Below are 12,680 nucleotides of genomic sequence, written 5' to 3'. Positions count from 1 at the left end.
CGGCCCGCCACCTGCCCGTCCCAGTCCTCGCTGGAGTCCAGCTCCGAGTCCACCACGGAGGTCACCACAGAGGTCACCTGGCCCCTCCACAGACACGGGCTCCGCTACCTGCGCCACTGCTGGCGGCTCAAACACCTGGTCTGCTAGCAGGGGCCCCAATAAAGCTCGGGGACCAGCCTCGTCTCCCGTCTGTCCTCAATGGGGGGGCTTCACGGCAGAGTCTCATCTCATCAGGACCCGAAGCTGTGCGACACGCTTTACAGATGAGGAAACCGAGGCCCAGGGAGGCGAACTCGCCTGCTCGAGGTCTCCCCAGGTGGCCGAGCCGGATCCAAGACGGGAATTGGAGTCCACGTTGTTTCTTTGAGAGGGGGCCCCGGGAACTCCAGTAGGGAGCGGGCCTGGGCCATTCCGTCCAGGCAGCGCCCCCTGCAGGCAGCTCGGGGCCGGCCCAGAGAGCCTTCTGCGCACAGGCCTGCGGGCCAGCCCTCGACGGCAGCCCGGCATTCGTGGAAACAGGGAGAGGGGAGGCGGGTGGGCACCGACAGGCCCCTCTCCACCCGGCCCCTGGATGCCTTTCTGAGGCCAGCGTGACCCCGGTCGTAAATGCAGGCGGAGACGGGACAAGCAAGGAAGGCGACAAGCCTGACGAGTGGATATAGATGCAAAAACTCCGAGCAAAAACCAGCCAATCCGATCCAAGAGTATATCAAAAAATAGAGCCGCCTCTGTTTTGTTTTTTCGTCTTTTTTTTTTGTGTGTGAGGAAGATCGGCCCTGAGCTAACATCTGCCAATGCTCCTGGTTTTTTTTGCTGAGGAAGACTGGCCCTGGGCCAACATCCGTGCCCATCTTCCTCCACTTTATATGGGATGCCGCCACAGCATGGCCTGACAAGTGGTGCGTCGGTGCGCGCCCGGGATCCGAACCCGGGCCGCCAGCAGCAGAGCACAAGCACTTAACCGCTCCGCCGCGGGGCTGGCCCCGGAGCAGCCTCTGTTTAAGTCGGGGTCCCAGGAAGCAGAGCCTGAGTTGGAAACTGGGCGGCGGGGGGAGCTGAGCACATGGTAGTGTTGGGGGGGTCCCGGGGTGTGCACTGGACCTGGAGCTGGCTCCACCTTGAGCCTGGGGGCCGGGTTTGGGGTCTCCCCGTCTGTCGGTTGCTGGCTTCAACCCATCCCCGGCGGCAGCCCCGTGCGTGTTTCCGTGGGAGGCAGCCCCCGGGTGAGGCGTGTGCAGCCGCAGCTGGGGAGGCCCTGGGCCCGCAGCGTCATCACGGTCCGGCCGCCCACCCGGGCCTTGCGTCCCCGAGACTCCAGTTAGCCACAACTTGTAGTGGACACACAAGAGGAGGGTTCCGAAGATAAACCTGCTGTCCCGGGGGCCGTGACTCGGTGGTTCCCAGCCGGGTGCGATTGTCCCAGGGATGGTGAGTGGTGTCTGGAGACACTCTTGGTTTCTGCCCAAGCACATCAGCCATGTCCCACAATCCTCTGACACGTCACATTCTCCCCCCTTAGCAGCCCAGCTTGTCCCCAGCTGCTGGTGGCCCTGTCCATCAAAGACGGCTTTCCCACAAAGAAGGCAGCCCTGTGCGGCCACCACCACCACAGCCCGTGTCCTCGTCCTTGAGACTCCCCTGGGTGGGGGTAGGGGAAGCACTGGGCGCTTCTGGGGAGCAGTGGGTCCAATTCACTCCTTTGATCCCTCAACAAATACTGAGCGCCTACTGTATGCCAGGCCTTGCTCCAGGAGCCACGTGTACAGTGATGGCCCAGAGAGGAAAAAGTCCTGGTTCCTGAGGATTTGGGGAGGCGACAATCGATATGATAAACATATGACACATCAGAAGGAGGTGAAGGTCATGGGGAAAAAATGCAGCCAGGAGTTGGGGGTGGGGCTCAATGTGAGGAAGAGTCAGAGAGCCCCCTCTATGGAAGTGACATCTGAGCAAAGAGATGACTCAGATGCAGGCATGGGTCTTGTGAATACCAGGCGGAGAGAAGAGCCCGTGCAAAGGCCCTGAGGCAGGATGGTGCCTGGCGGGTGGAGGCAGAGCAGGGAGGCTGGTGTGGCTGGAGCCGAATCAGTGAGGCGATGAAAGCCGCTGAGTCTGGGGGTGGACCGTGCAGGGACCTGGAAGGCACAGCGAGGACTTTGGCATTTTCTCGGGAACGGAGGCTTTGCCAGGAGGGAGGGGTGGAGGGTAATCATTAATGAGCCCCCGCCCTGCAGAGAAGTCCACGAGGACGTCGGGGACAGGGATCTCAGAATCTGCTTATCTCCGGCCCAGCTGTTTGGAGAAGGCTGTGTGGCTGAGGTCCAGGGGAGGGGACGGCACTGGCTTGCTCTGCACCTGCACCAAGGGTGTCCCCTCTGCCTCACTGAGGTGTGGGGCGCTCAGGCCGTGCCTCTCCAGGACTGTCCCCGGGCTCAGCCCACCAGGGAGCCCAAGTGGGAGGGCACACCTGTCTCCCCAGGTGGACACTGTGACCTGGGGCCCTTGGATTTGCTTGGGCTTTAATTTAAACATAGAGAGAAGCGTGCCCAGCACTCAGCGCTAGTGACAGCCCCTCCCAGTCCCTTGCCCCCAAGGTAGCCCCATCCTGACTCTGTTTACTTTGTCCTTGGACGTCATTTACGTCACCCACACTGTCTCTGTCCCTTCCTGTCTGACTCAGAGCCGTGTCTGTCCGACTCCCGGCTGCTGTGCGAGTTGTCAGGACCTCGTGCTTTCTCGTTGGTGGGTGGCCTGCGGTCCTTCGGGGTGGCCGAAGCTCATGCGCCCCGATCCCCTGCCGATGGCATTTCAGCTGTTTCTAGTTTGGGGCTATTATGACTAAAGCTTCGGAACATTCTAGAACTGGCCTCCAGTGAGCAAAGGGCTCCTTTCCCATGGCATGTGCCTGTCAGAGATCACAGGGTGCAGGGTGAGTGTGTGAGTGTCCTGGGCTGGCCGGAGCAAATGACCACACACGGCGGGGTTTAAAACAACAGAGATTTATTCTCTCACATTCTGGAGGCCAGAAGCCTGAGGTCACGGTGTGGCGGGGCCGCGCTCCCTCCAGAGGCTCCAGCGGAGGGTCCTTCCTGCCTCTCCCAGCTTCTGGGGGCTCCAGGCGTCCTGGGCTTGTGGCCACATCCCTCCCGTCTCTGCCTCCCTCAACACGTGGCCTCTCTGTCTCCTCTGTGTGTCTCTTATTGAGGACATTTGTCATTGGGTTTACGGCTCACCTGGATAATCCAGGATGATCTCATCTTGAGACCTTTTTTTTAAGTTTTATTTATTTATTTTTTCCCCCAAAGCCCCAGTAGACAGTTGTATGTCACAGCTGCACATCCTTCTAGTTGCTGTATGTGGGACGCGGCCTCAGCATGGCCGGAGAAGCGGTGCGTTGGTGCATGACCAGGATCCGAACCCGGGCCGCCAGCAGCGGAGCACGCGCACTTAACCGCTAAGCCACAGGGCCAGCCCTCATCTTGAGACCTTTAATCACATCTGCACAGTCCCTTTTTCCAGATAAGGTCCCCTTCACAGGGTCTGGGGGTTGGGACATGGGCCCAGCGATTCAACCCACTACAGCGAGGGGCCATCATCCGTAGCAGACACGCCCAACTGTCTTCCCAAGCGGCTCCTCCGCTCGCCCCCGCACGCCCCCGTCCAAGCCCGGGGCTGTAGGACCGGCCGGGGCTTTCTGCAGCTCTGTGACCGGGCACGTGTCCTCCGGGGGGTCAGCCCTCTGGGCCAGGGTCCCCGGGAGAGGAGGGCAGGCGGCTGCAGACATGGGGCTGCCCTGTCTGTGGAGAATTAAAGACAACAGGACGAGCATCGGGACCCTGGAGCCAGCCAACGTTGTTGCAACAATCCTTCCCGGAGCTAATGAAACAATTGTGGCAACTGACATTGTTTTAGTAACAGAGATGCAAGTTCAACCTTGCTCATTTGAATTCTTTATGAACCGCCTCCTGCAGGAAGCCGATGGGGAGAAGTCCCCCTCCGCACCGCACGCGAGGGCTCAGCTGGGCGCCTCCTGGGAGAGGACGTTCCGCCCGCCGTCACCGTCATCTCTGGGCGCTGTTTGGGTCTCTCACGCAAAAGGGCACCGTGCATCCTCCGGGGACACAGTAAATAATAAAAAGAGCCGGGACTGGAGAGACGCAGAATCAGAACTCAGTCACTCCGTTGCCGTCAGTCTATGGAACCGCCTGGAGTTTTTATTCGCGTTTAAATGTAAAGCAGCGAAACAGGGCATAATATTTTCTCTTGGCGAGGGCGCATGTTGGTGCCGCGTGAACTCTTGCTGAAGTGGAGCATCTTTAGAATTGCAATGTTTTCTTCTCTCTTTAAATTGTTTTAAAGCTAAAGAGCAAATCAGGAAAACATTGTGACATCTGCTGCCTGCTGAGACAGGATCATTACTGGACACATGTTGCCGCACGGCGGGGCTGTAGAGAGACAGGCAGGAGTCACTGCTCGTGTGGCCACAGGCCATCCTGCCGGAGTGGACATGCCCTGGCAGGTGCCCTGCCCAGCCGGTAGGTCCAGCTGGTTAGGGGGCACCCATCTGAGAGCTGGTGGCAGGGCTGTCCCGTGAGCTCCAGGGCTGAGAAGGCCGAGACCGCCATCCCTGACACATCTCCACGCTTCAGTGAGGCAGAGGGGACACACTGGGGCTAATGATGGGGGGCACGGTAACGGCAGTAGGGGCACGAAGAGGGGCCATGGAGTGGGTGCTGGTGAAGGAGGCCAGTGGGTGGGGAGGGGCATTCCCAGGGAAGGCAAGCGCCCGTGAGAGAAGTGGGTGTCGATGGGGGTCATGGTCGAGGGGCCCCAGGGGCTGCAACAAACATAGGGGCCTTGACTCTCTTCTTCCCCTGGCCTGCCACCAGGGGGCACCCAGCCCCCACACCTCCCTCCAGAACTGCACCCCTCTTGGCCCGGCAGGAGTGGGGGCTCCAGGGGGTCACCACCTTCCACACTTGGGGCAGATGACAGGGCCAGGCCTGGGACGGCCCAGGCACCACTGGGCCCCTGGCATACAGTAGGCGCTCCATAAATATTCATTGGAGGAATACATGAATGAACAAGGGGCTAGGGAAGGAGCTCGGAAGAGGTCGGGAGGGACTGAAAGGGTGCTCACAGAAGGGGAAACTGAGGCCCAGAGTGGGAGGGGCCTGGCCTAAGTTCACCCACAGTGTCAGGGGCTGAGCCCATGGAGACCCGCACGTCCTCCTCTCCGTGCCCACTCCCACCGTCCCTCGCACCAGAGAAAAACACAACCACGGATGGTACAGAGGAACAGACTGCCCCAAATGACAGCGTGAGCCACCCCGTCTGGGGGGGAGGCAGAAAGGGAGCCCCTCAGGGGCGCTCCATGGGGGAGGTTTGTTGAGCGACTGTGTGACACCCCACAGACACCCCCAATTCACACACAACTGAGGTCTGTCCTCCTGGCTCCAGAAGAATATATGAGGAGGAACACACGGGGACAGGGACAGGCTGAGAGCAGGGGCTCTGACCTGCCTCCCCCACTGGGGAAGGGTCTGAGATGGCCTGAGATGAATGGTCCCCAAAGGGGCACAGGGAGGGGGCTTGGGACCTATAAAGCCCTGTCGACTCCTCTCCTGCCCCCCATCCTCATATATTTCCTGCTCTCACCCCCCACACAGGGTCATGCTGAGGGGAGGTGGGGGCTGGAGCAGGAGGAGGAGGGGACGGGGTGGGTGTGATCACGCGTGGACACGCTGTGACAGCGCGATTGTGGATCGGATGACCAGTGCGTCCCCACACCTCTGTGGCCGAGTACATTTAACTGGGGTGCCCTTGTGTAAAAAACTGCTTGTAAAAATTAAATGGAAATAAAAAAGGGTGAACAGCAGTGTTGCCTGGAGGAAACCCACCTACAATTGCTAAGGCTGTCAAGACGATCTCTGAACTTTCTGGTGGCCAGAGCAAAAGGGGAAATTGGTACATTACAGTGTCTGGTTTGGCGGGTCTTTTAAGGGCATGCCTGCTTGTGATGGTGTCTCTGAATACGTGAGGGTGTATGTGTAAGTGGCAGCGAGAAGGGAGAGCACAGAGTGCCAGAGAGTTAAACAGTGATGAGCTTCCTGGCAGCCAGTGCAAGAGGGGAAACTGATACGTTACAATGTCTTGTTAGTCAAGTCTTCCTCTGGGCCTTGCTAGTTTGTAACGGTGTCTCTAGGCAAGTGAGAGTGAGGCAAGGGGAATAAAAGCAGACACAAAATTTCTGAGTATAACATAGCTATGAGTTTCCTGGTAGCCAGAGTGAGAGAGGAAATAGGAGTTAGAGTCTATTCAGTGTGTCCTCACCAGTGCCTACCTGCTTATGACAGTGGATCTGACTGCGTGCAGGGGTGTCTAAGTGTGTGTGACACAGAGTCACACGCTTCCGGTGGGAGATATTTCTGAGCCTCCCAGAAGCCAAGGCAAGAGGGGAAATAGGTTGAGTTTGAGCCTGGTCAGGCATGTCTTTCTTGCTGTGTGAGGCGGGGGCCTGGTCCAGGGGCTCAGACAGGGCAGTGCCGGGCGACCAGGCGTATTCGGCTGTCCTCAGCGGGACTCCAGGGTCGGGCATAGCCAGCATGGGGTAGCAGCAGCCGGTCCTGAGTGCCATCGGGGCTGACGAGGCGCTGGGCGGCCAGCAGGTACTCGCGATGGAGGGCCAGCGGTGGGCAGGGGCAGCGGCCCGGCGCCCACACGTACTCCAGGGCCTGCAGTGGTGAGCGGTTCTTGTAGACGAGCTGCACACGCACCTCGTAGCGGGTCTCCTGGGCCTGGCGGAGGCGGCCCAGCACGCGGGCCTGGAACACTGTGGGCAGGGTGGTGCTGAGGCTGGCTGGACGCTCCACCCTGGGCACCCATCCACACACCCATGCCAGACGAGGGAACTGGGGGTCGGGGGAGGGAGCACTGGGGGCCCCTTGGGACTGTGGAGAGGGGACCGGTGTCAGGGTCAGGTCAGGGATCAATAATGGGTGAGGGGTCAGATTAGGGCAAAGGGTCAGATTGAGGAGTCAAATTAGGGTCAGAAGAAGGGGTCAAGTTGGAGTCAGGTCAAGGAATCGAGGGTAAAGTCAGAACAGGGTCAGAGTTCGGCAGGACAGGGGCCAAGTTCAAGTCACTCAGGGGCCAGGCGAGGGTTGGGGTCAGGGGTCTCTCACCAAAGTCGCTGCCGCAATAGTGGAGCAGCCGGTGGGCGCGACCGCGGGTGTCGGGGCAGGGTGGGCAGGGGTCTGTGGGGGCGGCGCAGTCAGGGGCACAGGCCTCTCCTCCCGGCTTCCCCTACCCTGGCCGGCCCCACCTCACCTGGGGCAGGGGTCGGGGTCCTCGGGGGGCTGGCAGCGGGCCCTGCGGGAGGCTCGGGGGGCCGAGGTTCCACCTCCCGAGGCTGCGGCTGCCGCAGGGACCAGCCCAGGGCCTGCGCCTGCGCCTGGAAGGGGCCGTAGCGCTCCCGAGGGAGCCAGAACTCGAACTCAATGCCGGGGTTGGGCTCCTGCAGGAGGACCTGGAGGGGTGTTGCACACTAGGGAGCCACACTCGGACCGATGACCCAGCCTCCCCTCTCTGACCCCTGCCTCCTCCCTCTGACCCTCTACCTCAGCCTCCCTCCTCTGACTTTCTACCCCAGCCTCCCCCCTCCGACCCTCTGTCCCCAGCCTTCTCCCTCTGACCCTCCGACCCCTGCTGCCCCCCTCTGACCTCAGCCTCTCCCCCTCTGACCCCAGCCTCCCTCCTTTGACCCCTGCCTCCCCCCGGATCCTTTAAACCCCCCCTCCTGTGCCCAGCCGCCCCCTCAGAGGCCCGCCCGCACCTGCAGGAGCAGGTCTTGGGAGGTGGGCCCCACCGCGTGCAGCGTCTCCTCCGCTGCGGCGCGGGTGTAGACCACGAGGGTGCCCGCCGCCTCGTAGGTCCCGGGCGGGCTGACCGCCCAATTCCCGTTCAGCACGTAGCGCCCGTCGCCCCCCATCAGCGCTGTAAGGGAAAGGTCAGCGGGCTCCCCGGGCCGGCCCCTCCCACCGCCCAACCCTGGCGTCCCTCTCCCCGAGCCTCAGTCTCCCCGGCTGCACCCGGGCGGCGAGCAGGACACCTCCCCCCTCGGACCCTGATACCCAGGTGGTTGCGGCTCCGGTGGGCAGCGCGGATGTGTCTGGCGCCCTCGGGGATCAGAGTCACGTTCCAGTACCCAGCGAAGGCACCTGGGAGGGAGGGAAGGACGGTGTTGGGGTGCAGGCGGGTGTGTATTTGAGGGATGATTTGAGGATTAAATGAGATACTGCGGGTCCTGGCACTCCGAAAACGCTCCGCAAACGTTTGGAGTTCTTATTATCGCTTAAGTGCAGCAGCGAAAGGGTTAAAACCCCATCTGTTCTGGGAAAGGCGGGGCAATCTGGGAGTGGCCAATCAGAAGGAAGAGCGAGGGGCGGCTGGGCCGCACACTGCCCAATCAGCACGGGACTTCGCTTCCGGGCCCGAGGCTCGTTAAAGGGCCGGCGTTGCGCGGGCTCGTAGGATGGGGCGGGCGGTCACCGGCGTCACGGAACACGCGCTGCACGAAGAGGCACGAGTCGTTGGCGCCGCCGCAGCGGCCGCAGTGGTCCTCGAGGGCGTCTGAGCCGAGCAAACCGTCACAGCCAGCGCTCTAAAGGGGTGGGGAGGCCACGCACGCGCTCACGGACAGCCACCCGCCCGGGGCCGCCCTGGGGGCGGGGCCTGGGGTAAGGGGCGGGGCTTGGAATGAAAGAAATTGGGCCTGGGGTGGGTCCTGGACGGAGGATTCTGGGGGCGGAGCCCAGGGAGGGGCGGGGCCTGGGTGGGACGGGGCGGGGCCTAGTGAAGAGGGCAGGAGTACAGAACTAAAAGGAAGGGATCTGGGGGCGGGGCCTGGGAGTAAAAGGGAAGGCCCTGGAGGGAAGAGGCTTGGGGGTGGAGTCTACAGAGGGGCGTGGCTTTTGAGGGCGTGGCTTGGTGCAAGGGGCGGGGCCTAAGGAAGAGGGGAAGCCTGGAACTAAGTGAATGGGGCCTGGGGGCGGGGCTCGGACGGGAGGTGGGCGGGGCTGGGCGGGGCCTGGCGAGTCCTTACGAGGCAGCGGCCAGCCACGCAGAGACCCTGGGTACCCGGGCTGCAGGGGGTGCCGTCCAGCACGCGGCCGAAGCTGTGGTAGAAGGCGTGCCCCTCGGCCAGGCAGTTGAGGTCGCACTGGTTGGGCGCTGGGGGGCAGAAGGAGTTGTTGGTACGATCCAGGGACCTCCATCCGAGCTCCGGCTCCCTCCCCACCAGTCTCCCCCAGGCAGCCCCCTTGGGCAGATGAAGCCAAAGCTACACATGGAGGTTGAGGCACAGCCAGGATCTTAGTGCCTCCAGCTGCCTGGGCTCTCCCAGGCAAGTGTCCTGGGGCTGCATTCATGCATTCGTGTTAAGTCCTGATATTAGGAGTCCTTAAATATTATCCGTTGTTAACATCGCTACCTGTTCTGCATCCATTCGTTCATTCTGCAAACACTCATTGAGCGCCTACTGTTTGCCAGACACACTTCTGGGCTCTGCGGTACAGCAGTGAGCAGAACTCACTCAGCACTCGGACACCCAGCAGGTGCCCAATCAAAAGTGTTTGTGCAGTGTTGAGTCCCTGTAGCCTGGGTGTGTCGCCAGCCCTCCTGGGGCTGTAATGGGCAGTCCGATCACACCCTGCCAGCCCAATCTCCCTCTGGGTCCCCCTTCCCTGAGCCGGGCTGGCAGCCCCTGCCTGGATGGGAGCCCACGCTGGCCCTGGCGGGCCTCTGCGGGGGTGGGATCATGGCAGGTTTCCGCCAATTCTTAGAGTGAAGGAAAAAAACACCCCTGAGGTTGACGGATGGAACCTTTCTCCGTTCTGGGCTTTTCTTATCTGTGTCTGCCCCCACCAAGGCGTCTGAAGCTGCCTGTCTCCCTTAAATCTGGAGGCGCGCTGCCCTGGGCACATGCTTATATAACTTGCTATTTTCGGCTCAATGCAGCAACATTTCCTGCTAGCGGGGCAAGTTTGAGAACTGTTGGCCTCTGGATACAGTTCCAAGTAAATCCTCAGCCTGGTGTTGGACCCTGTGCAGAATAGACCCTGCTTCACACCCTCGCACAAGCTTTTTCCACCCCCTCACTTCACCAACTCCTATATATCCTTCAAAGCCCCAGTGCTAATGCCCCCTTCTCATTGCAACCCTCCAAGTCCCCTTTCCTTCTTAGCGGCCTCTTCTCCCTGCCAGCTCTGAGTTGTTCCCTCTGGCCCAACAGGAAGGCAGGCTGCTCACCGCCGTAGAAGGGCACCCATCGGTAGGCCTTCTGAGAGCCCAGGACAGGGTGGCCATTGTAGAGGGCACACTGGAGGTCTCGGAAGGGCACAGCCCCTGGGGGACAGTCCTGGGGACAGAGATGAGTAGGTTAGAGGCTGGGACAGCCCCGGGGGGGGCCCAGGGAACGTGGCAGGGCAGCAAGTGTATTTGGGGGCACGCGTGGGGACCAGGTGAGCTTCAGGGCAGACTCATCTGGGAGGCAGGCAAGCTTACTGGCAACTGGCAGAGGCGATACTCGTGGGAATCCCCCCAGCACGGCTCCTCCTCAGGGAACCTATGGGGAGCAGGGTGGCCAGAGTGTGGTCAGGAACCCCCTCCCCAGGGCCGGCCTGCCCACCCATCCACCCCCGCACCCCACCCACATTCCAGCTGGATCAGCGGGATTAAAAGGCACAGCGTGTGTGGGCAGGCCGAGGGTGCGGCCAGGGCTGGGCCCTGGGGCAGCAGAGGAGGGGCAGGGAGCCCTCCCGCACCGCCCGGCCGAGCCCAGCTGCCCACTCACCGGACGCACCGGCGGCTGCGCACCGAGAGCCCCCGGCCGCAGGAGCTGGAACAGCGACTCCACGATCGCCACGGAGTCCACTCACCCGGACCCTACTTGGGGCGAGAGAGGCCCGGTCAGCCTGGAGGGAGGCGGGCGCCCCACACCGCTGGCCGGGTGGGTCCCTTTGCCCCCTGCCCTCATGTCCCCCCTTACCTGAGCACTGCCCCCCAAACCACAGTCCAGGAGGGTCCACAGCAGAAGCAGGAGGTTCCGGAGGGCACGGGGTCTGGGGGGGCAGAGGGGTCGCTGCAGTGGGGGCTGGTGAACCCCAGCTCTGCCCTGACTGGCTGCGTGATTGCGGACAGTAACTTAACCTCTCTGAGTCTCCCTTCTTATGTCTGAAAAATGGCGTGATAACAGAGCCCCCCTTACAGGAAAGTTTGAGGGGTCTGTCGGATCAGGGAAGGAAAACGAGGGGCACAGAACCTGGTATGAAGAAGGAGGACTCAAAAATTATTATTATTCTTATTGGTTGTTTCTTGTCTTAAGATGCACACAGCACGTGCTTATTCAGTGTCTGATGCTGTAAGGAATCACTCCGGGATAGTGCACGGGTGTCTCCAGGCCGGGGCCCCTCACACTCCCACCGTCATCGCCTCTACCTTCCTGTATGGCCGGGGGTCAGCCGCTCTGCCTCCCTAGGCCTCAGTTTCCCCATCTGTGCAGCGAGGACCAGCTGGGCTCAGTCCAGGACTCGATGAGACCTTGCAGAAGGGGCGGCCAGTGGGGGCTGGCTCAGGGGCCGGTCCCGGGCAGAGGCACCCCAGTAGCACCCCGGCCTCCAGGGCCCCCTCAGCTCCCAGACCCACGGCAGCAGGGAGCCCCTGGATTGGGGGACGGGCAGGGAGGGGTGACCTGGCCCCGGTCCAGTCGGTGCCTCATGGCCTCATGAGCAGAGGGTGTGGGATAGAGCACCAGGGCGGCCTGCAGAGGGAAAGGGCCACGGGTGAGATGACGAGGGACAGAGGTGGGAGGGCTGGAGGGGGAGACTTCGCCTCCGCGGCCTCAGTTTCCCCATCTGTCAGGGGAAGGATGGAGTCACTCGCCACCCACACCCTCCACGTGACCACGGCCTTGGCGGAAACAGGGAGGGAAGCGGCCGCCTTGTGAGTCCTCTCTCAGGCCAGGGCCAGGGCCAGGATGCCCAGCGGTCGGTCAGCAGTGCGGAAGGACACGCAGGACAAGCTGGCGTCCTCCAGCGCCGGGGCCTGTGCACTGGGCAAGGGAAGGCTGGACCTGCTGACCCAGGGCCCCTCGTGAGCTTCAGTCTCCTGGGTTCTCAGGCCTTCCTGGCTCTGACATTGGGACCTGGGCACCAGGGCTGGGCCCGAGGTGGCTCCAGGTGCTGAGAACCTGGGGGCCGCGGGGCAGGTCCCCCTCTCTGCCCAGAGCTGGGCCGCCAGCTGCATCTCCGCCCCTGTCTGCACCCAGAGCCCCGGCCGGCCCAGGAGACAGGACCGGAGAGCCGAGATAGGGGAGGGGCATGGCCTTCCGACACCCGCTCCCAGCTCAGCACGGTTGTGGGGTGGGGGTCCAGGTGATGGAAAGTGAGGGGCTGGAAGGACCACTCTTCCCACTGCCCAGAGCCCCCGCCCCCGGAGCAAGACACTTACACCTCCTCGTGTCTGCACTGCTGACCGGCGGTGTGGCCGCAAGACAAGCCACGCCTCCAGGCCTCAGTTTCCCCAGGAGGAAGTGGGGACGAGCTTTCTCCCACCCTGGGGATTGCGGCCCCGTAGCCTCCAGCCCGCGCGGGCCCCGGGAGGGGGAGGAGACGCCGGCCGGG

General features: G+C 62.2%; 1 protein-coding gene across 1 annotated transcript; it reads right to left on the bottom strand.

Annotated features, from left to right (window-relative positions):
* Positions 1-2,942: 2,942 nt before the first annotated feature.
* On the bottom strand, positions 2,943-11,977 carry ADAMTSL5 (ADAMTS like 5). The gene is made up of 12 exons (XM_087425851.1): positions 11,497-11,977; positions 11,048-11,120; positions 10,853-10,944; positions 10,564-10,624; positions 10,309-10,417; positions 9,104-9,231; positions 8,551-8,662; positions 8,133-8,219; positions 7,835-7,995; positions 7,330-7,528; positions 7,185-7,256; positions 2,943-6,832 (listed from the first exon to the last, which is right to left on the bottom strand). Exons 1-12 carry the CDS (start codon positions 11,550-11,552, stop codon positions 6,531-6,533), a joined length of 1,452 nt encoding a protein of 483 aa, XP_087281977.1. The 5' UTR covers positions 11,553-11,977; the 3' UTR covers positions 2,943-6,530.
* Between the last annotated feature and the right edge of the window lie 703 nt (positions 11,978-12,680).

The sequence above is a fragment of the Ceratotherium simum genome, chromosome 39 (assembly GCF_057802395.1).
Source record: "Ceratotherium simum simum isolate JZ-2026a chromosome 39, ASM5780239v1, whole genome shotgun sequence".
NCBI classification, from domain to species: domain Eukaryota; kingdom Metazoa; phylum Chordata; class Mammalia; order Perissodactyla; family Rhinocerotidae; genus Ceratotherium; species Ceratotherium simum.
This window is presented reverse-complemented; position numbering and strand designations above follow the sequence as displayed.

What these genes read in the sequence shown, in the direction of transcription:
- ADAMTSL5 (XM_087425851.1), bottom strand. Translation starts at nt 11,552, where the DNA reads ATGGGGAAACTGAGGCCTAGGGAGGCAGAGCGGCTGACCCCCGGCCAT. An exon ending in ACCCCCGGCCATACAGGAAG is followed by an intron (nt 11,121 to 11,496) that starts GTAGAGGCGATG and finishes CTGCCCCCCCAG; the next exon opens with ACCCCGTGCCCTCCGGAACC. An exon ending in ATCGCCTCTGCCAGTTGCCA is followed by an intron (nt 10,418 to 10,563) that starts GTAAGCTTGCCT and finishes CTCTGTCCCCAG; the next exon opens with GACTGTCCCCCAGGGGCTGT.